This window comes from Mustela erminea, chromosome 21 (genome assembly GCF_009829155.1).
Source record: "Mustela erminea isolate mMusErm1 chromosome 21, mMusErm1.Pri, whole genome shotgun sequence".
NCBI lineage: Eukaryota > Metazoa > Chordata > Mammalia > Carnivora > Mustelidae > Mustela > Mustela erminea.
In genome coordinates, this window is record NC_045634.1 from 4,327,951 (window position 1) to 4,354,897 (window position 26,947).

General features: G+C 40.1%; 1 protein-coding gene across 2 annotated transcripts in view; it reads right to left on the reverse strand.

The window, feature by feature from the left end:
* IDO2 (indoleamine 2,3-dioxygenase 2) overlaps positions 1-25,894 on the reverse strand; it is a 54,598-nt gene extending 28,704 nt beyond the window's left edge. Inside the window, exons 1-3 of one of the 2 annotated variants that reach the window (XM_032329210.1) lie at positions 25,669-25,894; positions 11,746-11,841; positions 2,241-2,360 (exon numbers count right to left, since the gene is read on the reverse strand). In XM_032329210.1, coding sequence (XP_032185101.1) covers positions 2,241-2,360; positions 11,746-11,841; positions 25,669-25,767 — 315 coding nt within the window. In that variant the 5' untranslated portion in view covers positions 25,768-25,894. The remainder of the gene's footprint in view (positions 1-2,240; positions 2,361-11,745; positions 11,842-25,668) is intronic. The other variant, XM_032329211.1, reaches the window with a different exon arrangement.
* Between the last annotated feature and the right edge of the window lie 1,053 nt (positions 25,895-26,947).

Genomic DNA, 26,947 nt, shown 5'->3' on the forward strand with positions numbered 1-26,947 from the left:
TACAAGCTGAAATTTATATGAATATTACAAAACTGAAGCACATACATACAGTTACAGTATAAAATAATCTCTGAAAGTTGACTGCAAAAAAGGGCATTACTAAATGTTTTGAGCATGAACTGGGGACTGAGTTGATAAGTAGCAGGACAAAAATCTCTGTATCTATCTACTTATCTATAGACATAGATGACTACATAAATATGTTGATGTTGATGTTGTAAACATATATGTTTATATGCTGTAACATATACATATATGTTTATGTGTATAAGACGTCAAACACATATACACATGCGTGTATGCACACACACGCACATGTGTGTGTTTTTGTGTCAATCAGGAAGAGTTATGGGGAGGATAGAACATTTCATCCTGTGTGGCAGCCAACTCTGTCCATCATTTCGTAAGTCAGACCCAATAATAACTTCAAGTAAGTAAGTCACCTCAAGACAGTTCCCTTTCAACCCCTAAGTTGTCTGAGGACTGCTCCAAGGAGACTTATCTGTCCACAAGTCCAGAATCTATGGGGGATCTGTGGGTTTTTTTTAACTGCATACAAGGCTAAATTAGTTTAGATTCAAAAGAACATTCTCATGCTCCCTATCTCCCACTTCCATTTTTAATTCCTCCTAAGATAAAAGTTTCAATTAAAGGAGTCCCTCTTCTGCCTTTGCTTTTCCTTAAATTTTTAGATTAGACTTGGGACAGAACTGTTTTTTAGGTAGAAAACAAAAAGAACTTTAAAGAGTCCCTTGGGAATCAGGGAATGAGGAGGGCAGTGCAGAAGGGAGGTGTCTATTTCAGTGAAAAGTTAAAAGATGAGATGCAGAGAAAGAGATGATCTGAGACTGTGGACAGGGGCTCCCTGTTCATCTGGAACTACAAGAACAGACCTTGAAGTTAGAGACTCCTTCTTCTCCCAGAGCTCAGATTACTTAGAGAGATGAGATGACCCCGTTTCTTCCAATTCTTTAATATGATTATGGTTTGGAGAACACAAGAGGGGAGGGGAGCCTATTGGAATGGTTGGTAGTGTGCCTAGATTTCAAACTTTCTTATATCAGACACACAATTAAAAAAAAATAATAAGATGTCTTGACATTTAAAAACTCTGAAGCAGGGGCACCTGGGTGGCTCAGTGGGTTAAAGCCTCTGCCTTCGGCTCAGGTCACGATCCCAGGGTCCTGGGATCGAGTCCCACATCCGGCTCTCTGCTCAGCAGGGAGCCCGCTTCCTCCTCTCTCTCTGCCTGCCTTTCTGTCTACTTGTGACCTCTGTCAAATGAATAAATAAAATCTTTAAAAAAAAAAAACCAAAAAACTCTGAAGCGACTCTATACCTCCCTCCTCTCTCCTTTCTCAGCCTCCCTTCCTTTTCTCATGGGCAGTTTCTCATGTTTACTTGTAAGAAAGAGGCAAGATCAATCAAGCAAACCAAATAGACCAGGGCTGCTCAGTGAACATGAAGTACTAGAACAGTGCTAACTCTGATTCCTGGGAAAGGGACACTTCTGCAAAATGAAAGGGAGTAGTCTTTTCTACTGCTTCGTGGAACTCAGAGACTTCACGTTATAATCTTCAGGTTGAAACCATAAAATGTGAAGTCAAGATTCAGAAGAGAATTAAATAAATTATTAAGAGACCAGTAATCAGTAGAAAGAAAGAAGAATTAAAAAATTAAAATTAATCTTGTTCATGTCAATGAGTGCCTCTAGGGAAAGAAGGTTACACTGGTGAATCAGAAGTTCTGAACGTGGACTTGGATTTTACCCTCAATTGCTCTCTGACCCTGGACAGGGACTTTACCTTCTATAGTCCTCAGCTGTCTATAAAATGGGCACAGTAGAATTTCACTTACCTTATGGGATTGTGAAAATCAAGAGATAATGTAGTGCAGAAGCAGACAAAATACCCTAAGAGGTAAGCTATCGTTAAGTACTTTGAGACCTCAGTTGTTGCCTTCAATGCATTGGGAAGCATTATTGCCAGAAAGAAAATAGATGTGAAAGCTAATGAAAGGGAGAAATGGCTACAAGTTCTAAAAAAGGAAAAAACACTTAGTTTCTTAAGGAAAAAATCCTTTCGTTGAAGTGGGCCACTTGTCCTTCTTCCAACGGATAGCCAGATAAAAGAACAAGAAGGGAACTGTCTTCGGAAAAACAGTGTGAGACCAAACGGGGAGTGTATTCCAGGAGCAGCAGAACAGGCAGAAGACAAGGTGGGCATCTGGTTGTCCTTTACCTCTTGGGGCTGTGTCTCTCCTCTTTGCCAGACGTAGCCCATGGTCATTAAGCTCAGAACCAAGTGGGCCAGGCGCTGTTCCCGGTAACTCTGGAGGAACTGGCAGTTCAAGAGGGGCATCTGTTAAAGGCAATACCCACACATTATCAGCTGCAGGGCTGAGGCTGGGCACAGGGGATCTCTGACTTAAAGGGTTCTTCGCAGATAGGGAACAGCTTATATTTTTGTGGAGAGAGAAGGAGCCTCCGTGCACTCCCATTCTCCCCTGATCTGAGGACCCCGCAGTATGGAGGGATTCCAGGCAACATTATTTGGGAAGTACTGAACCACTCCATCCACGCTCCCAAATGGCCCCCATGGTCGTTCCAGCCCCTGGTCACATCCACCAAGGAGCTGACAGATTGGTCAGGTGTTCTTACATAACAAATTCCCCAGACCAGGATTGTTTCCTTCCTGGAGTGTAACTGTGGCAGCTCCCTTGGCATCATAAAAGACAGACGACAGACATGCCCTGCAGGCCTTACTCTTTCAGCTTCATTCCCTCCTAAAAGGAGGCTCAGTGGACTTGGGAATTTGACCAAATCCCTAGAGGGCATTAGCTGAGCTGGGCCACAGGATTGGGCAGTCCTTGTTGGAACGCTTCCAGTGACCCTGGAGGGGTGTTTTCTCTTCTTCATGCGCTTTACCTGGTGGAAATGTGTCCCTTGGAAGTTTACAGATGGTGTCCTCATGAAAGTCACACCCTGCCCACAAGTTACCCTGCCTAAACAAGGACCAGTTTCTCACTTTTGCTTGGAATAGCCTTGCCTGTCCTCGTTGACACCGACCAACAAGGAGCTGCGGGTTCCTGGCACGCCCCCTCCCCACCTCTGCTCTTCCTCCCATGGCTGCCTCAGCTCTAGAAATCAAGCTCCAGCTCTTCCTGTCTCTGGGGTCCTTAACTGCCACAAGAGGTGGTGGCGAATGTCTTGTGTATCTTTTTTTGTTTTTTTTTTTCAGTGTTCCAAGATTCATTGTTTATGCACCACACCCAGTGCTCTATGCAGTACTTGCTGTCCTTAATACCCACCACCAGGCTGACCCATCCCTCACCCCCCTCCCTTCCAAAACCCTCAGTTTGTTTCTCAGAGTCCACAGTCTCTTTTTTTTTTTTTATTATTAATTTTTTTTTTATTTCCAGCATAACAGTATTCATTATTTGATGAGTCCACAGTCTCTTATGCTTCATCTTCCCCTGTAATTTCCCACAATTCGCTTTTCCTTTCCTTTTCCTAACGTTCTCCATGTTATTCCTTATGCTTCACAAGTAAGTGAAACCATATAATTGACATTCTCTGCTTGACTTATTTCACTCAGCATAATCTCCTCCAGTCCTGTCCGTGTTGACACAAAAGTTGGGATTCATCCTTTCTGATGGAGGCATAGTATTCCATTGTATATATGGACCATATCTTCTTTATCCATTCATCTGCTGAAGGGCATCTTGTATCCTTTTAAGCTCCAGGCATGGCAGAGCAGCCTCTGACCCGCTGCTCCTCCCGCCCGGGCTCCCTACCAGCAGCTCATGGAATCCTTCCTCTGCTCTCTGCTAGAGGGCAGCCCTTCCGTGTCTGTACTCCCCACTCAGCAGCATGTTTATTCTTTCTAAAAATTGGCTCTGAAAGAGTCCCAAAAGCAATGTGCTCTAGGCTCACGTGCTTGCCTGTGTGTATGGGGTTGGGGGTGGCTGCTGAGATGTTGCATTTCAATGGGAAGCAGCCAGAAAATACTAACAATAGTTATTTATTGAGTACTTGTTATAAGCCTCTTAACTAAAGTATTCCGGAGGCAGGATGCTAGAAACTTCCCAGGCCAGGTCATGTTCCGCTTTCCCCCACACGCATAGGCCAAAACTGAGTCAGAGAGGATAAGCACAGGGTCACAGAGTCAGGAGAGACTGAGCCAGGGTACTACTGTAGTTCTGCCCACTGTCCCGCTTTCTCAAGTTAGCCCTGCCTGGTAGAAATGAGAGCCACATGTGTAATTTCAAATTTTCTGCCAGGGACATTAAAAAAAATACTAAAAAGAAACATGAAATTTATTTTAATAATATATTTTTCTACATCAGTATATCCATAATATTATTAACACATGGTCAGTATAAAATATTGAAATACTTTGCTCTTTTTATAGTAAATCTTCAAAATCCAGTGAATACCTTACACATCAGTTTGTCTTAACCACATTTCGGATGTTCAATAGCCATAAGCCCCGTTGGTTACTTATAGTGCCATCTTAGGGTAAAGGAACAAAGTCTGATTTGGGAATGTGGCTCTTGGTTAGAGACGTTTTGGAAATTTCTTGCACATTCCAGAGTCCCTGGGCTCTCCTTTCCAATCAAACACAAATAATTTAAAAAAATGATTTAGAAAAAAATAAGCAGCGACAACAAGTACTCTTTGCAACAGAAGTTTTTTTCTACAAAAAACAATGAAATGGTTAGGGAGAGAATGAGTCATAAACTTAATGTTTTTCTGAATTTAAAGTAATGAACTTGATTTCATATTTGTGTTTTATTATAAGATGGAATGTAAATACAGAAATTGTAAAATGCAATCTCATTACAGTTCTAATTTTCATTTTCCTGATTATTAATAAATGTTGGCATCTTTCATATGTTACTTGGTCATTCATGTTTGCTATTTTGTAAAATGTTCATGTTTACAGCAGTTTTTTAACTTGGTTGTTTGTATTTCTATTTTATCTCCAAGACTTTCTATATCCAGGATACAATCTTTTTCTTGGCTATATATGTGATAACATCATCTTCCAGTTTATGGCTTGGCTTCTCATTTTCTTTATGGTCTATTTTGATGAATGGAGGGTCTATTTTTTTTTTAAGATTTTGCAATTTATTTCACACACAGAGAGAGATCACAAGTAGGCAGAGAGGCAGGCAGAGAGAGAGGGGGAAACAGGCTTCCTGCTGAGCAGAGAGCCTGATGCGGGTCTCGATCCCAGGACCCTGAGATCATGACCTGAGCTGAAGGCAGATGCTTTAACCCAATAGCCACCCAGGCACCCCTGGAGGCTCTTTTTAATGAAATTAAGTCTATCATAAAAATATCCCAGTTTTAGTCATTAGGAAATCTTCCTTACTCCAAGTACATATTCTTTTAAATTTTCTTCTATAACATTTAAATTTTTGTCTTTTAGATATAAATTCTTAATCTATCTGGAATGAACTTATTTTTATGATAAAAATAGCCAATCCAGTGGTCCTCTCTTTTTATTGCTGCCCTCCCATATCATCTGATCTTAATTTTTGTAGTTTTATATTATGTCATGATAATTGATGAGGCAAATCTTCTCAACTTGCTGTTGTTAAATATACATATGTTTGTTCATTTATTATGTAACATGCATGATGAACTAAGCAATATTTTACTTTCACAACTTCCACATTTTTTTAACATCTTGTTTAAAATAAATATATAATTTCAACTCCATCATCATATTAATGCACTTTGGCCAAAAGACTATGTCCATACACACACACATGCATGCACAAACTATTTTAGAAATTCTTTCTTATTTCACAGACACATTAGCAGTGACTACTAAGAAGTAACTATTACCCGCCCCCAAGAAAATTGACCATATATTTCATTAATTTCATTATTTGGCAGTCTTTCTTAAATACTCTTTTTTTTTTTTTTTTTGTCTTTCCTGAGTCCTTTATTCTGATTTGGAGTCGTGATGCTAGAGTAATTTCTGAACATTTGAGACAAAGTGTTTGGATAGTGTATTTTCTTATTTCTTGATTTGATTGATACTTTTTTTAGTGCTCATGGATGATTAATAAAATTTGGATTCTAAACACCTTTTTCTAAAATCTTATTAATATTCATACAGTATCTTTTAAAAATACCAGTATAGACAGATACATATTTATTTTATACTTTGGATCATAACCCAATGCTACTTTGTTTACTTGCTTGTGATGCCGTTCCATATTGGCCACTGGGGGTTCTTTCAGGTTGGCTTTTGTGTCCCATTTGACATGACCCAACTATTCCGTTTGTTAGTATTGCTTTACTTCCTGGCAGTGTAACATTGTTCACCTTGTGTTTGCCCTGTTCCAAGTTTATAATCAGTCCTTTCTCCAAGGAGCCCTTGTTCCTTTTTTGGAGAACAGTGTCCCCACACTGGGCTTGCCCATTCCTCCTGGGTTCCACTGCTCCTAGGTCCTCACGGGACAAAGCTAAGACATGTGTGGGTGTGCACACATATTATATTTATCCATATCCATATAATATTGATTTATCCACATACGTTTATCTATTTACCCACATACGTAAGCTAAACGTGACTTTACACTCCTGTCTCCAACTCTAATCCAGTGCTGCAGGTTAATTCAAATTCCCCTTTGGCCAGTTTGTAACTTTCATCTCTGACAGCAAAGTATGATCCACCATCCATTTATTTATCTGCTCAATCTAGTATACATATAAAGCAGTTTCAGAATTGTGAAACCATACCCCCACAGGAAAACCAGTTTCCCAGCTGGAGTATAGTGATACTGTGCAGTTCCTCTTCCGTTTGGCCATACGGATTCTAGCCACAGCATCATTTCCCACCATGGCTTAGGTCAGCTCCTTTCTCCCCAACTCCTCCCCATGAAATGATGTCACGCATCTGGAACACACACTCATTTGTTGTAGTCTACATTCCACCCCAAGATTCCCCCCAGTTCTGGTTAATTGGCTTTTTAAATTTGCATACAATTCACTCTTCGTGATATACAATTCTATGGGTTTCGCCACCCCTGAATACCCCACAGAACAAAAACTCCTCCTGTAGTAGCCAACCACCCACTTCTTCCGCCTCAGTCCTGAGGCGGAAATCACTGATCTGTTTTCTGTCCTTACAGTTTCATCTTTTCCAGAATGTCATTTGGACGGGATCTTACAATATACAGTCTTTTGGGTCTGACATATTTCATTTAGCAAGATACATTTGACACCTAGTAGCATACCGTTGTATGGCTCTAACTCAGTATCTCATCCAGTCAAGGCAGCTATAACAAAAGTAGCACAGACTAGGTGGCTTATAACCATTGGACATTTAATTCTCACAATTTTTGAGGCTAGAAGCCCAAGATCAGGCTGGGGGCCCAGTGTGACTGGGTTCTGGGGAGGGTCCTCTTCTGGGTTGTGCACTGCTGTCTTTCTGGTGTATCTTCACATTGTAGCTGAAGAGGGCCAGAGGGCACTCAGGAACCACTTTAGCTACATTCTGTTGCTGGTCAGTTTAATGTGCTGACTTGACCAGGCTAAGGGATGCCCAGGTAACTGGTAAGACATTATTTCTGGGTGTGTCTTCGAGGGGGTGCTTTTGGAGGAGACTAGCATTTAAACTGTAGGCTGAATAAAGAACATCGTGCTCAGCAGTTTGGGTGGGTTTCATTCATTCCATCAGAGCTCAGATAAAATAAAAAAGTAGACGAAGGATGGATTTTCTGTCTGCTTACGTTGAGACAGCCATCTTCTCCTGGCTTGGAACATCAGTGCTCTCCGTGCTCGGACTTTCAGACTCAGGCTGGGACTTAACACTCTTGGCTTCCTTGGCCTTCAGCATTCCTAGGTCCCTGATTTGCAGGTTGCAGTCTCCATAGCCATGTGAGCCTGTCCCTGCTAATAAATCTTCTTCTCTATGTCTGTATCCTCTTGCTTCTGTTTCTCTGGAGAACCCTGACTAATTCATCTCCTCAAAGCCCCACCCTCTAATACCATCATATTGGGAACTAGGAGTTCAAAATCTACAATCAGTCCATGTACTCTGAGAATTTGACTATTCTCCTGTTCAGAGACAGGCTGATTATTTCCAGTTTGGGGGATTATGAATCAAGCTGCTATAAACAGTCACATGCAAGCTTTTCCACGCACATTAATTTTCACATGACTTGGGTAGATACTTAGGAATGTGACTGCTGGGTCATATGGAAAGTCTATATTCAACTTCCTGAGAATCTGTCAAACCATCTTCCAAAGTAGCTGTACTATTTTCTTATATTCCCATCAGCAGAATGAAAGAGTGTCTCTTTTGGTGTATATCCTCATCAGCACTTGATAATGCTGAATTTTCTTTTTTAATTTTAGTTATTCAAAGGCGTGTTAAATTGCCTCTTAATACTTATTATTATAAATAATCCTGTTACTCCATAAGTAAACCAGTTTTGTTTTTTATTGTTTCCTGATTAGAACCCCAATATCTTTCTGATAAAATACTCAAATCTTTCCTAAGATCTGAAAACTTTTTCTTATGTGCTTGAAGCTTTGCTTTTCCTCCACCTATGCCACTCTGCTTTGGGGAACTCTACTTTGTAGAATTTGGGTCATCCATTTCTCCTTTTCCATACTTTATTTTTTTGAGAGTTGATGTTTCTTTAATTTTTGCTTTATACTTTATGAAAAGTGTGTCCTTTTTCTATAACCAATGCTTCTCTGATTTATTTGAGATTATATTGAGTTTTTTGCTTGTTTATTTCTTTGCTCCCCAATAGTTCCTTTTATGTACAACTTCACTTATTTTTACAAAGTAAATAAACTGGAGAGATTAATTAGAATTTCAAAAACATTGATCTCATCAGATCCATTAGTTGTGAATGTCCAAGCCCTTCCTACTGTGTTTTGACTTATTCCTTCTTTTCATAGGACATGGTAATTTGTTATTATCGATTCATGTTCAGGGACTGTGGTCAGTTCTATCATAACTAGTAGCTATTAAAGCGTTCCTTAATCATGTTTCCAGAATGCTGCTGAGTCTCCTCTTGTGTAGCTTCTGGGAGCAAGTCAGTTGCCTATAGTGTTTTGTGACAGTGGAGTGGAGAAAGGGGACTCTTTCTGGAATAAGAAGGATCTATGTAAACAAATAAACAAGTTTTGTTTGTTTGTTGGTTGGTTTTTTACCAAAATACGGATAGGGGGGCACCTGGGTGGCTCAGTGGGTAAATGCCTCTGCTTTCGGCTCAGGTCATGATCCTAGGGTCCTGGGATCGAGCCCCGCATCAGGCTCTCTGCTTAGCAGGGGGTCTGCTTCCCCCCTCTCTCTCTGCCTACTTGTGATCTCTGTCTGTCAAGTAAATAAATAAAATATTAAAAAAAAATACTGGGGCTTTCTAAGAGCAAGGTGGCTGGTCTGGAGGTACTTTAAGATAAAAAATGTAAATCCAGTTATTGTGTTATCTGTGCCAAATAAAGGACTCAGGAGAACAATTTTTTAGTCTGAAGCTCCATGTATGGTCCTGTAAGCCATAATATTTGCTTTTCATGACTGATTTCCAATTGATTCAGTCTCAGCCTGTGCTGATGACGTCTTTTTTTTTTTTTAAGGTTTTTTTTTTTTTAAATTTTTAAATAATTGCTACACCTTACATGGGGCCTGAACCTATATCATGAAGAGTTGCATGCTCTACTGAATGAGCCTTCCAGGGGACCCAGTGAAGTCTTAAAAGCGGATTCATGTAATTAGATGTTTTATACGTAATTAGAAATGTAGAGACTGGCCACAAGTGTTGTAGTAGTTTCCTAGGGCCACCTCAACAATCAAACACCAACTCAGAAGCTTAAAACAGTAGAACTGTATTCTCTCACAATTCTGGGCAATAGATGTCTGAAATTAAGGTATTTATAAGATTCGTTCCTTCTGGAGTTTCTGAAGGACAGACAATCTGTTCCCTCTTCCCTTCCCAGTGTCTGGTGATTACCAGCAACTCTTGGCACACTTTGGCTTGTAGATGATGCATCTCTTCTCTCTCTCTGCCTCTATGTTCACATGGTCTTCTTCCCTGTGTATCTGTAGGTCTGTGTCCACATTTCCTTCTTCTTATAAGGACTCCAGTCACACTGGATTAGAGTACACCCTAATACAGTATGACCTCAGTTACCTTGATTCCATCTGCAAAGACCTTATTTCCAAATAAAGTCACAGTCCTGAGTTCCAGGTGGACAATTTCTGGAGAAACACTATTCAACCCAGTAGAAGTGTTAGGGGATTATTTTCACAGCTGTACTAAACTCTTTTGCCAACTTCCATGTTTTCAGTAGCCAGAAGTCAGCTGTACACTCCTGGCCTTTTCTCACTGATATTTCACATATGAGGAGCACCAATTCAATGAATCCTTCACTTCACTCTTGACAGTGTAATCAAATAAAGCCTAAGGAAAGCCTGGTGCAGAGAACTGTGTAGTTCACAAATAGAACCTTAATCTGTCCTACAAATTGTTCTTGGATCCACCTTGCTTTTGTCTTGCTACTCTGAACTGGGAGAAGGAGGCTACAGAGGTTCAGTTTGCTTTGGTGGTATGCTTTGTGTGTGTACAATACACTCTGATAAAATTTGCTTAATATGAAACAAACATTCTTAAAGTTTCATCCATCTTTGGTACTTTCTCTTGTTCCCTGCACTTAAAGATATTTTCTTTTTTTTTTTTTTTATTTCTTTGGTCTTATTAATGACACTTCATGCAGCAGGAAAATAAATTCTTAGGTTTAGTTTGCTATCTTCATAAACACTCAAGTCAGTCTCTTACATCTTTTACAGGATTTCCAATCTTGTGCCTGCACTTAACAGGCATCTAGTAAGTACTTTTAAATCCGTTAGTATTTATAGATATTAAATATGTTTAAGTCAGTGATGGAGAATTTGGGAGCATGGGAAAGCTTTCTTGTATCTCTGAAATCTCACAGTACTCCAAACTAGAGAAGAGACCAGAGGGAAGTATAAATATATACTCAATGCTGCTGAATGGCAGGGACAGAAGAAGTTATTTAGTCCCTATAACAATTCCATAAGACCAGAACTTCTCCCCTTCTGTAAAAAAGGAGGTAGAACTACAGGGGTGAAATAATTTGTTTTCAAGTTGGATAGCTACTATATAATAAAGCCAAGATTCAAACTCAGGTCTTCCTGAATCAAAGTCATGTTTTCTTGTTACATCTTCTTATTTATTACTGTGGGATACTGTCAGTGCTCTAAGGACCAAGAAGTTTCACTGTTTCTTACTCAATCTTGGGAAATAATGCTCCTCTTATCAACTGTTTCTGCAGAACCCAAGGGAGAGGAGCGCCAACCATGTGACATACAAGGAGGACACTGAGAATCTCAATGCTTACCCTTCTCCAGCTAGATCTTATCCATCAGCTTACCTATAATTCCCAACCAGATGGCCTTCCTTCTGTAAACAAATATTTGTTCAGTGCTTAATGTGTTTCAGAAATTATTTTGTGCAGGTTGTGGAAATTTTAAGGAAATGCATGTGTAATATGAGGAACAAGTCATTCCACTCTTCAGAAAAGGTAAGGTAGCTTTCTTGGTAATCTCAATGGCAATTGTTGGTGTCCCTGGGTCCACTGACCCACTTTCATAATTCTGAGAAAGAAATGTAGGGTGGGGATGAAAATATGATGATGAGAAGAACTTAAACAGAAAAAAGAACTTAAAGAGAAGAATGAAAAAGATATACCTTATTTACTCGAGCTTGAAGCTGCTGAGTCTCAATCAAATGAGGCAGTTCGTTGGCGATTTCCATCCAAGGCCTAAAATGATCTGGAAGTTCTTTCTGCATTCAAAATGGAAACATCTCAGTATTTTATTTTATTATTTTATTTTATTTTTTTAAAGATTTTATTCATTTATTTGACAGACAGAGATCACAAGTAGGCAGAGAGGCAGGCAGAGAGAAAGAGGAGGAAGCAGGCTCCCCGCCGAGCAGAGAGCCCGATGTGGGGCTCAATCCCAGGATCCTGGGATTATGACCTGAATCAAAGGCAGAGGCTTTAATCTACGGATCCACCCAGACGCCCCCTTCTCAGTATTTTAGACCTTTCTGGGAAGCAGCTTAGGGGAGTAACTGCTTTCATATTTCAGTTTTAAATTAGAATTCAGGTCAGTTTAGTTCAACAAGTATTGAAGATTCACTCTATGCTGGGCCCTGTGCTAAGCATTACAAACACATAGATGATTGAAATACAGTCCTTGGGTTTAAGAAGCATGTAATCTAGTAAGTCAGAAAAAAAATGTAGTCAGATATATCCCAATGCAGTGTAATATTTTCAGTTACTGACTTGTGGGCAAGCTTAAGAACTTGCAAAGAAGAGGAAATTGTTAATTCTGTCAACAGTTGTGGGAAATAAAAGGGAAGTATTTGTAGAAATATGACAATGGAGGTCAATGTTAGAGTCTGAAAGTGACTTTGCTGGGGGAAATTTGAAAATGGGAAGGAAGTAAAACAGAAGTGTTAGTGGATATAGGAGAAAGCTGTGCTTCCTGGGACTACAGGTGACTCCGTGTTACTGCAGTATAAAGCTCAAGAGAAAAGGTGATTGATGATGAGACCAGAAAATCAGATCAAATGTGCTTTTTATAAAGTGCATAAGAATTTTCTTTTCATGTAGTTGGTGACATGGTTTGATCTGAATTTTAGAACGATAATTTTGTTGATAAGACTTGAAGATATAAAGTCAGATTAGGAAAGCTTTGAAGTACTACTTGAGGACTAAATTTGGACAATGACAATGAATTTAGAAAGGAGATATTCAAGAAATATTTGGAAAGGGGACCTAGGTGGCTCATTCAGTTGAGTGTCCAACTCTTGATTTAAGCTCAGGGTGATCTTAGGGTCATGATCTCAGGCTAGGGGAAGAATGCTTGTGTTTCTCTCCCTCTACCCCTCTCCCAGCTTGCACTCTCTTCTTCAAATTAATTAATTAATTAACTAATTAATTAAAAAAAGATATATTTGGAAAGTAAAATTAAAATGATGAGTGATTAAATTTAGAGAAAGGGACTGAAGGCAAGATGACTCCTAGTCTAATAGCATTGACTGTGCTGGACCCACGGTTTAGCCAAGTAGAACATAGGCTGAGTTTCAGCAATCCTAGCTCCATCCCAGGAAATGGAATTTTTTTTTTACTTTTTTTACCAAAAATTTACCTTTTGCTGTAAATAAACTTATATTGCAACACAGTTACACTCATATGTTTACATATTGTTTACGGCTGCTGTCACATTACAGCAGCAGAGTCAGGGAGTTGCAGCAAGAAAGCTATATGGTATGCAAAACTTCAGGTATTTACTATTTGACCCTTTATAGAAAAAATTTGTCAACTCCTGATCTATCCTTATGGTCTGGACCTCCTTTTTTCAGAGTATAAATTGCAACTGAATGTTGTGTCTGTGGGTTAAGAAGGAGAGGCCATGTAAGGATGATTTCCATGTTTAGGAAATAGATTACTGAATGTATTGATGGGGACACAGATTGAGACAGAAATGCAGGGGAGTCAAAGAGAAGGCATAAAAATAGTGAGTTTATTGTTCAGTATTTATAGCCTAGAATGTCAGGATATGGTCACAGACTGGACAAGTGCATTTGCAGTTTGAGGTTCAGGAAAAAAATTAGTATTAGAAATGCACAGTTGGGAGGCATAACTGTGGTAAAAACTTCACATGAAGTTAAAACCACAAAATTGTATGAAGTCATTAAGGAGAAGTCTCCCAGCGAAAGGAGAAGACCCAGATCAGCACACACTGGGGAACAGTGACAAAGCAGGCGGAGGAAGTGAATCCAGCAGCACAGATCAAAAAGGTTCAGTAGGCCAGAAGAGAATCCCCCTACAGAAGTCTAGACATTAGAAGACGTCAAAGAAGGGACTTATCAGAAGGTCAAGTGTTTCTGTGGAAAGTTAAAGGAAGACTGTCCACTCTGGAAAAAAAAAATTAAGAAGGTACCCATGTATATATCAGTCTTTCTGTCTATATCGATATCTATATCTATAGATACACACACACACACACACACATAAATTTATAAGTTTAAGTCAGGGTCATGGAAGCAGGGTTCGAATTTTAGCGTGTTGAGGAAGTGAGCCCATAGAGACCGAAAGAGTAAATTACTATGTTTAGGAGAGTCTTGGGCCTTAGCAAGAAGTCATGTGGGTTTGAGAGCTATCTCAATTTTAAAATGAGAACATTGAGCAGTTTAGTCTTGAAAGAGGAAGATTTTGAAGATAAAGGACAGACAAGAGTAATCTCGGGCAAAATGTCAGGGAAGAAGGGGAAGAGGGGAGTAAAAGGCCAAATGAAGCACCTGGCTTTGAAGTGATAGAAGGCGAAAGTCTGGAGTTTGAGGGAATTTGCTCTTTATGCACTCAATTTCTCACCAAAGGGGACTGAAGCCCAGGTTCTATGACTTGAAGAAAGGGGTTGGTGTTAAATTAATTATAGATGGGAGAAGAAATGGGAAATTAAACATAAAAATACGAACAGTACACTGTCCTATATTATGTGCATTATACTGTATTATAATACTAGATAAGACCCAGCACAGTTTGAACACGTATGGAACTATAAGCTACCCATAAATTACTTGTTAGAGGCGGTCTTCTGTCTCTCAGAATGTGAGACAAATTGGGGTTCAAACTCCTAATTAATTCATAACGTGGGTGAATCTAATGTCCAATCCACAATCTCTGAAAATTAGACTTTATTTAATCCTGTCTTTGCTATCTTTAAAACGGAATCAGTTCAAGACAAGCCAAGAATCCCCTACTAGTTTTCACAACAAATTAGATTATACCGTCATCATCATGATGCTGTTTTTATTTAAAGATTTTATTTATTTATTTATTTGGCACAGAGAGAGAGAGAGGGGTGGGGGGGCGGACGCAAACAGGCAGGGTGGGAGAGGGAGAGGCAGGCTTCCTACTGAGCTGGGAGCCTGATGCAGGGCTCGATCCAGGGACCCTGAGATCATGACCGGAGCTGAAGGCAGCGGCTTCACAATTGAGCCACCCAGGCACCCCAGCATCATATTAGTTTTATTTTTACTGTAGATTCAGATGTCATGGAAAGAAAATTCCATCACATTCTCCTCCACAGGTGTTCTCTTTTTCTTTTTTTCCTTTAAAATTTTATTAATTTATTCGTCAGAAAGAGAGGGAGAGAGAGGGAGAGAGAGGGAGAGAGCACAGTCAGAGGGAGTGGGAGGCAGAGTGAGAAGCAGGCTCCCTGCTGGAGCCAGATCTGAGACTTGATCCCACAACTCTGGGATCATGAGCTGAGCTATAGGCAGACGCTTAACCAACTGAGCCACCCAGGAACCCCATCCTCGCACATTCTTCACACAATACCCCTCCTTCTGGGAAGGAATCTGTCTTGCTCTGTGCTCTTCTCCTTGGGAGAAAAAGTTTATAAGGATGGTAGTATAATCTTCCCCAGCATTGCTCAGCGATAGGTGCAGAGCCGAAGAGGGCTGATAATTACACTGACGCAAGTTTGGGGGTTTACAGAGCGGACGCAGAGTTGACTATTAGCAGGAATCAAGGCAGAGACATTTGTGGTAAACGGACTCTGAACTGGCAACTTGTTTGTCATCTCATTTGTATAATACGTATGTTTTATGAACAAAAAGTGAATGCAATTTTACAGACAATGGAATATAATCTGCATAAAAGAAACAGATGCAGTTACAACATTCAAAGAGTCCTTTTAAAGTGGATTTTAAGGGGCACTTGGATTGCTCAGTTGGTTGACTGTCTTGATTCTTGATTTCTGGCTCAGGTCTTGATCTCAGGGTCAAGGGATTGAGGCCCATGTGGGGCTCTGTGCTCTGCACAGAGTCTACTGGTCCCTCTCCCTCTGTTCCTGCCTCCCCCCTGCCACACACTCACTCTCTCTCAAATAAATAAATAAAATCTTTAAAATAAAATAAACTAGGTTTTAACAAGGAAAATTGTAACCAAATCATCACCTTCGGCCTTCCTTCTTTGATGCCTAGGCTAGCGATCCTATTCTGAAAATTAAATGGAGGCATCTGGATTTCTGCTTTTCTCACCTGCATGGAAATCCATACATACTACCTCCTGCCTTCAGCTAGGCCGTGGTGGAGTATTTACGTTTTCTTTTCCCTTAGATTCCTAGAGGAATCTCTGCCTTCCTCCTGATTTTTCCTCTCCCCTCTTTAGAAAGAGGGAAATGACGTACCATAAGAGATTTTTAAAAACAGAGAAGAAGCCAAGGGGTGATGGAGGGAGGTGGGTCGGGGAGAGAGAGGCTAGGCAGTGATGAACATTGAGGAGAGCACTGGGTGTGATGAGCACTGAGTGTCGTACGCAAGTGATGAATCTTTGGATTCTGTTCCTGAAACCAGCAGTGCACGGTGTGTTCACTAAATAGAATTTCAATAAAAATTAGAAAAAAAGAAAAAATTAAAAGTTCTGATGTTTGTGATTCACACATCAGACAAACACAAGAAAACCATGCTTTCATGATGATCTGGGCTTTCAAATTGTGCTTCCCTAGTCCAACAGCATGGGAACTTGTTAGAAATGCATGTTCTCAGGCCTCACCCCAGACCTACTGAATCAGAGACTCTGGGATGGGACCCAGGGTTTGCTAAAACACACCCTGCAGGTGAAGCTGATGTGCTCCAATGTTTGAAAGCCACTGCTGTGGGACCCTGAAAATGATCAAGAAGGGAAGAAAGGATTTTGAAGGTATTTCATCATCTGTTAAGAATGTAGCGTCTCTTTCTAGCTTTTCCTCTAAAGACAGAAGAAAGTATTGAATTGTTAATTATTTTTTGATTGCCAGATTTTTTTTTTAATTACAAGGTAGGAGACAGGATTAGCTGATGAGTTTTTCATAAGCTAGCACTTTTTTTTCTGTCAGTTCACACATATCTAGCACATCGGTTTTAAAAAGTTGTATGGTATTCCAGTATTCTATTAACGAATACTACCAATTGTTTTTAATTTTTCACTATTAACAAATCTGAAACAGTAATCCTTATACATATATTTCTGGATATTTTCTTATTATTAGGACAAATCTCTGAAAGTGGATTTGCTGGATTAAAGATTCTTTGCATGGAAAGGCTGAAAACCAGTTCTTGATTTTTTAACAGAAAAATTACATAAATTTATAATTGTCATTGCAGTATGTGATATATAATGGGAGTGCTGCTTAGCGATGTTTCTCGATGTTTCTAGACAGGGGCATTACCAAACGTTTTTTCATTTTGTTATGCTTTGAAGATAGGATATGTATTGTATTATTGCATTAAAGTTCTATAAAGGTTTTAATGTTTAATAAACTTATTAAAATAACTTCACAAGAAATATATAACTTTTGGAAATGATAATTAAAAATAATGCAATCAATGTTTATAGCAAAACATTTCAAAAGCACAAAACTTATAAGATGAAAAGTAAAAGTACCCTGACTCTCATCCTCCTATCTAGTTATAACAACACTTGCAAATTTCTTGAGTAGTTTTCCAGAAATTGTACATGCTATCATATTATCGGATACATTTATAATTCAGTGGTTATTAACAAGACTGAATATCTTTTCATATGCTTTGATCATTACATTTTGTATAGTGTGTGAAACTGCCGTTCACAACGGGATAGTCAAGTGAACCGATATTTTCATTTATGCCATTGGGTTTTTACATTATGCTTTAGAAACTTCTTCCCATCCCAACAATATTTCTTTTAGGCTATTTCTAGTTTAATTATTGATGCTTATGTCTGTAATCCATCTACATTTGTGTTGAACATGTCATGGGTTAGAACGTATTATCTCAGGATGCCTGGGTGGCTTTGTCAAAGTGTCTGCCTCGGCTCAGGTCTTGATCCCAGGGTTCTGGGATGGAGCCCCACATAGGGTTCCCTGCTCCTCGGGGAGCCTGCTTTTCCCTCCCCTCATCACTTGTGCTCTCTTATTGTCTTTCTCTCTCTCAAATAAATAAAATAATAACAAAAGAACATATTACCTCATTTCCATCTTGAAATAGAGCCCAGGGATGTTGGATGACTTTCTGCTTTCCTGAGGTTACCCAACCTACTCTGACTCAGAGTTCAGTGCACTAACACCAACCACCTTGGAGTAAACACAGGGAGAATGGAGGACATAGGGGGTTGGAAGATGGGTGTAACTGGGTAGAAGACTGAAACTTGTGTGTTTTTCTTACTCTCATTCCAATAACTGGAAGATCCAGGCATGGGATGGGCAAAGATAATAAAATTTTTGGCTTTCTTTCCTTTATAAAAACCGATTTCCTATTACACCTCTGTCAAAGTATAATTTTCAAAAAGTTAAAAAAATTGCTGACACAAATAGAGAATGTATGTCCAAAATACATTTGGTTCCTTAATGAGGAAATCAGCAAGATGGAAAAGTTGGTTCAAAAGCACTTGTTAAACTGAGTATTTATAGAGTTTTAAAAAAAGAATGTTGAAATTAAATTAGTAGGCTTGATGATAATGAGCCAGGGGTGCCTGGGTGACTCAGTTGTTAGGTGTCTGCCTTCGGCTCGGGTCATGATCCCCGGGACCTAGGATCCAGCCCCGTATTTGGCTCTCGGCTTGGCCGTGAACCTGCTTTGTTGTCTTCACCGTCCCATGCGTGCATGGTGGAGATCTTAGGACAATCGTATTTCTGGTTGCTCAGGTCCCTCTCTCCCTGGAATGCTTTTATCTTTTCACCTCACTCCCATGGTGGAGTGAATGTATGCCTCCACGAAGGAAGGAAAGTAGGAAGGAAAGAAGGGAGGGAGGAAGGAGAGAAAGAGAGAGAAAATAGAGAGTAAGTAAGAGAGAAAGAGAGAGAAAGTTAGACCCACGTGGAAACTGCGAAAGTGACCTTATCTGGGAAAAGGTGTAGTTGAGTTAATGATTGCAAGATGAGATCATCTTGGATTAAGGTGGCTCCAAGGACAAGTGTCCTCAGAAGAGTGACAGTGAGGAGGAAGAAGATAGAGACACAAAGAAGGCCACATGGAGGTTGACACCGAGAATGGAGCTCTTCTGCCATGAAAGTGGAAAACCTGGAGCCACAGGAAGACAGGGGAGGCCAGTAGGGATTCTGCAGAGCTTCCGGAGGGAAACTAGTCTGGCCAACACCCTGACTTCAGACTTGCTCTCCAGCATTCTGTGAGCATACATTTCTGTTGTTTTAAGCCACCAAACTGTGATAACTTGGTCGCAGCAGTCCAGGGAAACAAATAAATGCCCTGAGCCTCCTTTTGAGTGAAAAGAGCATATTTGTATTTTCCTATGGCCAATTTTTTCATTCTTTCTTAGCATCTGTCAGCTTGTCTCCCCTTATCGTCACGTTTCTCTGCAGCTGAGATTTCCTGCACCAGAAAACTTAAAGTGGCATCAGTGTTTAAAATTCCAGTGTTCAGAGGACTGTCTTAGCTACCCCTGCTTCTACTTGCTTATCTCTGTCTGCCAATTTCCCCTTTGGCTCGACTTACCTTTCTTGGTTCCTTTATTTTTTTATTTTTTGATATTTTATTTATTTATTTGAGAGAGAGAGAGAAAGCATGAGAGTGGAGTGAGGGGCAGAGAGAGAAGCAGACTCCCTGCTGAGCAGGGAGTCTGATGTGGAGCTCAATCCCAGGATTCTGGGATTGTAACCTGAGCCGAAGGCAGCTGATTGACTGAGCCACCCAGCCACCCCCCTGCCCCGACCTTTCTTGGTTCCTTAATTTTGGTACAGAATTACACCATCCAATCTTCCTTCTCCCAAACACATTTTTTCATATTGATCTACATTACCTATTATGAAATCTGATCTCTTGGTCTCTGCCTGTACTTTATTGCCATCACTACCTCAAATCCCCCTTCAACATGATCAGGCATGCTCCAGAAACTAGGGGAGGTGGCAATAATTTCTCAAGAAAATATTTGAATATTTCCTACCTACAACTTCTATCTGAAAACTATAGCCTCCAATGCTACAAAATAGTACTGAAGCAATTATTTTTCTATTCCTCCTTCTAAGCATCTGGGGTTCCATCAAGGATTGTGAATTTCTACAGGGCAGTATATATGTGTCTCTTTTTCCCAAATAGTTATTTGATCCCTATAAAAGAATAAAGTTCAGTGAACTATTGGGACTTCACAGTGAAGGAAACAACAAAACAAAAGGCAGTTTTTGAAATGAGAAGCACCCAGATGTTTATAGCAGTATTATCAACAAGAGACGAACTATGGAGAGAGCCCAAATGTCCATCAACTAATGAATGGATAAAGAAGATGTGGTATCTAAATACAATGGGATAGTACTGTTCCATCAAAAAATGAAATCTTATCATTTGCAATGACAAGGAGGGAGTTAGGTTTTATTAAGCTAAATGAAATAGGTCGGTCAGAGAAAGACAAATATATGATTTCACTCATATCTGGAATTTAAGAAAGAAAGCAGATGAACACAGGTAAGGGGGGAAAGAGAAAAAGGAGAGAGGGAAACAAGCCATAAGAGGCTCTTAATGACAGAGAACAAACTGAGGGGAGATGGAGAGAGGTGGGCAGGGGAATGGGCTAGACAGGTGATGGGTATGAAGGAGGGCACTTGTTATGATGAGCACTGGGTGTCCTTTGTAAGTGATGAATCACTGAATTCTATTCCAGAAACCAATATTGCACTGTATGTTAATTACCTAAATTTTAAATTAAAAAATGAAAAAAAAAGTCCAAAAAAAGAATAAAGTTCCCAACATCCCTAAGACTATTGGCATCAGTCCTTTTCTCCTGCTCCATGGCACACTTAAAATTCCCCTTTTCCTTTTTTTTTTTAAATTTTTTAAATTTAAATTCAATTTAGTTAACATATAGTGTATTATTAGTTTCAGGGGTAGAATTTAGTGATTCATCAGTTGCATGTAACAGCCAGTACTTATCACATCAAGTGCCCTCCTCAGTGCCCATCAACCAGTGACCCCATCTCCCCACCCATGTCCCCTCCGACAATCCTCAGTTTGTTTCCTGTGTGTGTGTGTGTGTGTGTGTGTGTGTGTGTACGCTAAAGGATCAGTTATGGGTTTATTGCCAAACCGTGAGAACTTCTGAGCCCTGGACAAAGATCATCTTTGAGAACGCTGAGCCATCAGAAGAACCGCCAGCCTCATCAGAATTTTTGTCCAGAATAGTTCACAGGCAGTGAGGAATGTGCACTTCTCTTAGGAGATGCATTGTGTCTGGTCCTGAGCCGCCATTGACAATTCTTTCCTCCGTCCATTATGTCACTGGTTTTAATAAGATGGTGATATTCCTTTTTTTTCCCCACATAAAATATGTTTAATAAATATTTTGATCAAAATTAAACTAAGAAAAAAACCCCAAATAAGTGGTTAATAATGCTACCGAAGCAATCCGTAAGAAAATAAAATATGACAAACCAATAGAAAGAACATTAAAACTATGTCTAGGTAAGATGATGTGTGGGAGACCCCTCTGTCTATCCAAACCGACCAGTTAACCTTGCAAACTTGCTCCAAGTTCTGTCTTCTCCAGGAAGCTTTCCCCATCACTTCTGGTATGCACCAGGATCACCTCGAAACTCTTTAAAGCTTCTCTTCTCCAGAACAGCTTTAATCCTTTCTATCATTGCCCATATGTCATCCTGTAGACCCTTTAGCATTATAGTCCTCCTCCTTCAGCTAAATTCCCATTCAGCGCTAGAATCTTTTTGACAGAAAGCACCCTCCCACCCATTCCAGATGGAAGACCTCATGCTCCTGCCTCCTTTCCTTTGCTGCTGGTGCCTTTACCTCCAGGCTGTCGCTCCTTCTCCAGTAGCTGCCACCTGCCAACTCCAGATGTGCCTCCCCCCCAACACCCCTGCTGCTGCCCTTCAGAACCTTCTTAATAAGGGCTGGTCAGATCACATCTTTTTCCTTCTCTGATACCTACAGCACAGCCTGCATTCCAAAGAGGATTAGAATGCAGGGACAACATCTGATTCACAAATGCATTTCTTGTCTTCTTCCCACTCTTAACCACCGCCCCCCTCCCAGTGCCCAGTGCTGCCTTTCTCCTTCAGGCTGGGCTCAGTAAAAAAAAATTTTTTTTCATTTTATTTCTTTTCAGTGTTCCAGAATTCATTGTTTATGCACCACACCATGCCCTCCCTAATACCCACCAGCAGGCTCACCCAACCCCCCATCCCCCTCCTCTCCAAAACCCTCAGTTTGTTTCTCAGAGCCCACAGTCTCTCATGGTTTGTCTCCCCATCCAATTTCCCCTAACTCACTCCTCAGCAAAGCTTTTCTCAGGAGGTTCCCCTAATGGCAGTCCTCCTGCATAGTCTGTGACTCCACTGACCATCCTGTCCTCCCCATTAGAGAAACACCCCCAGCAGACCAGAATTGCAGGAGCAGGACTGGACTTCTCTCACACCCACCAGCACCCACCACGGTCAAATGTTACTTGGAGCAGGAGTGTGTAGTGAAGAACGGGGCTGTCTGTGGCCTTTTGTGTGTGTGTGTGTGTGTGTGTGTGTGTGTGTGTGTGTGTGACAGCTATGCCTACATTTGATTTAGTACATTTGGAGAGATAGTGATATTCTAATTCCATCATTTCTTCTCCACTTGTGAGTTACTTCTGGATGAAGCCTGGGAACTAACGCTTTAGCTTGGAACTGTTTAAAAAAAAGAAAGAAAGGAAGGAAAGAATCAAGTGTTTTTCCTGCCCTTGTAAGGATAGTAAATCAAAGATAATAGTTGACAAGAAGCTTATGATCACAGAAGCATCCTTTGGTTTTGTACTGAAATTACTTCTGAGCTCTACTCAGTGCTTCTTGTAGCCATGACAACTTTATTTCTATAGCCTTCATCTCCAGCCTGGACCTGCATTGTCCTCGATGCATTTTGTAGCTTTCAAGCAGAAACCATTTAGCCTGGAGATTCTGAATTAACTGTTGGGGTGGGGCTCTGGCGTCAGTATTTTTTAAAGCCCTCCAAATGATTTTGGTGTGCAGTCCAGGAACTGCTGCTCCAATTCACCCTGCACTTAACATCCTGCTGGGAAAATATTCAAACACCAGCTGGGTTATCTCAGTTGCCAGATGCGTGAAATACAGATTCCTGAGCCTAACATTGGAGATCTCTGTTACGTACTCATCTAATCTATGGCTGTCATCTACTGTAGGTCCCTCCTTTTCTGCCAGACTGGTTTCCTTGTATTCTTTATGTCTAAAGAAAAATGACTTCCCACCTCCCTCCACCCAAACACACATACAGAGGCACAGGACACATGATCTGGCAAATGATTTTTGCAACATATTTATGGACAGGAGCCTGACAGATGTACATTTCCCACACTGAAACATTAGCCCCAGGAAATATTTGAGAGGGGACAGAAACAGTGGGGTTGAGTATTTAACACTCTTGGAGCCAGCCACCTTCCCTAAAGCCACAATATTTGCTTATTCGTTAGCTTGACTGTTTTCTTCAGAGTCTTGAAGTAAATATTCATAGTAAGCATCCAAGCTTGCCGAAAGAGTATCTTTAGGTTAGTTGACATGATAGAAAAGCTCTCCCATCACTTGCCTTTACACTAAAGGGAAGCAAGACCTGTTTGTGCCCTTAGCAAAGTCAGTGTTAGACATTTCCTAATTTGTGATCAATTTCAACACCTCTCTTGACACCAGCTGCCTCATACCACTGATGGCAAAAATCCCTTCTGATGGACGGAGCAACCTGGGGCAGATTCTGATTAGAACTTCTTCCTCAAACCTCTTCCCAGAAACAGAGATGTTTAAAATTTTCACACAAATCAAAGGAAACTAAAACTGAAACACAGACTCACATTTTCAGAAATCTGACATATGACTACCCTAAAGAAGGCCCAGTTTGCCAGGGAATTTTTTTTTTTCTTGTATAAACTCAGAAATGGAAATTTTTTCTAAGGGGTTATCCATTAACCAAGTCACAAGATAAACACGATCTGGCTCCGGATATCACAAACACTGGATACCAGTTATTGTTTCTTATCTAGTTTTCTTATTTGTCAAGAAGGAAACACTGAGTGGAACTCAATCATTGTGGTGTCATGAAGTTACATACGTTATAAGATTATTTTTCCTCAGCTTAGTGTATACATTCAATCCCAATAAGAGTGTGTTAGCCTGTTGGCCTTTTCTTCCTTGTGAACCGGGGATGGTGAGAATATTCCCGAATCAAGTTTTACACATAGAATGGAGTTCGTAATGAGCATTGGACTGAAGGGCAGGAGAACTGCTTCTAGATTGGATTTATTTAAATGTTTCATTCCACAGCAGTCCGGTGGGAGGGGCACTAGATCTCCATCCACTCCATGTGAAAACAGGGTCAGGCAGTTCTTGTGATAAACACAGGATTACAAGAGTTAGTAAGTTCAAGTCAGGGCAACTGACCCCTTCTGGTTTGCCCGGGATTTTCCTGCTTTAGCCCTGAAAGACCCACATCTCGGGACTCCATTAAGTCCCTGGCAATAGCAAATTCTTGGTCACCCCAGTGGCAGTCAGAGAATACAATCTGTACTCTGGGCTACAGCCCTACTCTCCACAACATGCTGAAGTCATTACTTCTGATGTTCAAGTTACTTGTAGCTCTAAGACCTGTTCTCTCGACTAACAGCTCTACAGACAGCTTTCGAAACCAATGAATAGATGATATCTTCATCGGTATTCCTCAAAGAACGGTTGAAAGTAAATGAGCATGAGAGTAGGTAGTCAATAAAAGCTCATTGAATTCTAGACCATTCTTTAATCGTAGTTAAATGACAAATTAGGCTTGTGGGGAGGAATTGGATCTATTAAGTTATTGCAATAAGTGCAATATTGGACCCCTCACTCTCAACCAAGTAGTTTGGACCTTATCTATGATGTAGTAGGAAAAAAAGGTTTTAAGAGCCTTGAGTACTAGTTCTGCTTTTGACACTACATGACTTTGGCAAGTCACTTCCTCTGAACTTTAGGTAACCCAAATGTAAAAGCAGGAAGTTAGGACAGGATGGTTTCTAGGCAGTCTTACAGCTTAACATTCGAGAGAGTAAGCGGTGCTGTTAAAAGTTAAGTAATGAAAGAATTGCATTACATTGTAACTTCAGTACAATTAAGAAATAAGTATTGTTAGTTCTCAAGGATTACTTCCTCTTCTCATCAATGTCTGTGAATATCTGATTCCTCCCACCAATGCCCAAAGTACCCCGACCTCCAGAGTTCTTTTCGCTCTCCCACTAGCAAGCCAAGAAAAACTGATTTGTTCTTTTAATTGATCTATAAGTTCCGACTTTTCCTTAGTAACTACAGATTTTCTCATAAGTTTATTGCAGTCAAATGCTCTACCCCTGAGCTATACCCCCTCTCATAAGTTTATTGGACTGACTGACAATCTACTAAAAGCGGCTGACCTTAAAACATTCTGTTTGAGCTGTTCTGTGCTGAGCCGGGACTGTCACTTTTCTTTTGTTTATAATTATATGTTAAGTCGTTGTGTCTTGTCCAGGGATTTAGATCACCTGTCTCCCAATGACCACATAAATTTAGCAAACAAAAGAAGGAACAAATCGGCATCTTGAGAAACCTATTCTGCCCTGGTCCAAGGCTCTATACTTACCAGAGGATTAGGAAGAAGGAAGCCATATTCTTCAGAAATGTGAAATCTTCCTAAAGATAATAATGGTGTTGTCTTCACATTCTGACTTGGAGGCTCCATAATTTTGTTTGAAGTATCTACATTAAAGCCTAAGTTCCTAAGTGCCCTCTCCCCAACACATATCAAAGGTCTGGGGTAAGGGACCTTCAGAATAGCATCCTCCCTCTGAGGTTAATTGTGCAAGTGCCTCAGCTACGGAGAAGGACCTTGGTCTGAGGTTGAATTCCAGACTGCCATGAACTTTCTCTGACACAAGGCTGAGTAAACAATTAGAGACGGTTGATTAAAACAAACTGGCAAACAAAACCACAATAGAAAAAAAATATTTTTTTTTCCTCAAAGGTGTAGTATATGAGAATATTGGTTTTGAATTCAGACATAAGTATGTTTTCCTTTGGAAAAGGATAACTAAACTAGAACTTTGGTCGTGACTGATCCCTTATACCCTGACAGTAACCTTATCTGTATAGACTTTTGACACACTGGGTCTTTATCTCCAAGGAGTAAACTGTTAAAACTGGATGTTAGTTCCATTTAGACAGATAATTCAGTGGCTGGTGATGACTGGCATGGAGAGGAAGACTCTAAATGCATGTCAGAACCAAAGAGGGTTTCAAACAACAACATACTCTAACACACTGAACAACATACTCCAACACACTGAACAACATACTCTAACATACAATTGCTTTGATTTTCTTTGAGAAATAATGTTTAATCATTTTTCAAAATCATTAAGCACAATAAGGAAGGCATATATATTTTTAAGTTGAATGAATAAGTAGTGGATATTACCAAACTTAAGAGCCTGAACAGATGATTTGACTTAACCAGCTCCCTTTATCCACCATCTTTTGAGAACCTACCACTAAGATAGGTGATTTTACCTATGAAGTACCTACTAATTTTACGATTTTACAGGTTAATAAATTGGGGCACACACATGTGAATAACTCTGTCTATTGTCACTCCACTAATTATTGGCAGAGAGAGGACTACAGCTGAGGTATCTTGACTTGAAGGCCTTTACTGTGTTCACCAGATCAGGATATGAGGCTGTCTTTTAAAAGTGCTATCAGAGTCTGAATTCACTTAACTATGCAGTCCAGTTATATGTTCCAGACCATAGATCTGCACTATGGAAATTGTGAAGATTCTGCCTTTTTCCAAATGGACCCTGAACTTGGTTCATAAAGTTGTAAACAAATTTATTTGATGTATTTTAAAAGATTTTATTTTT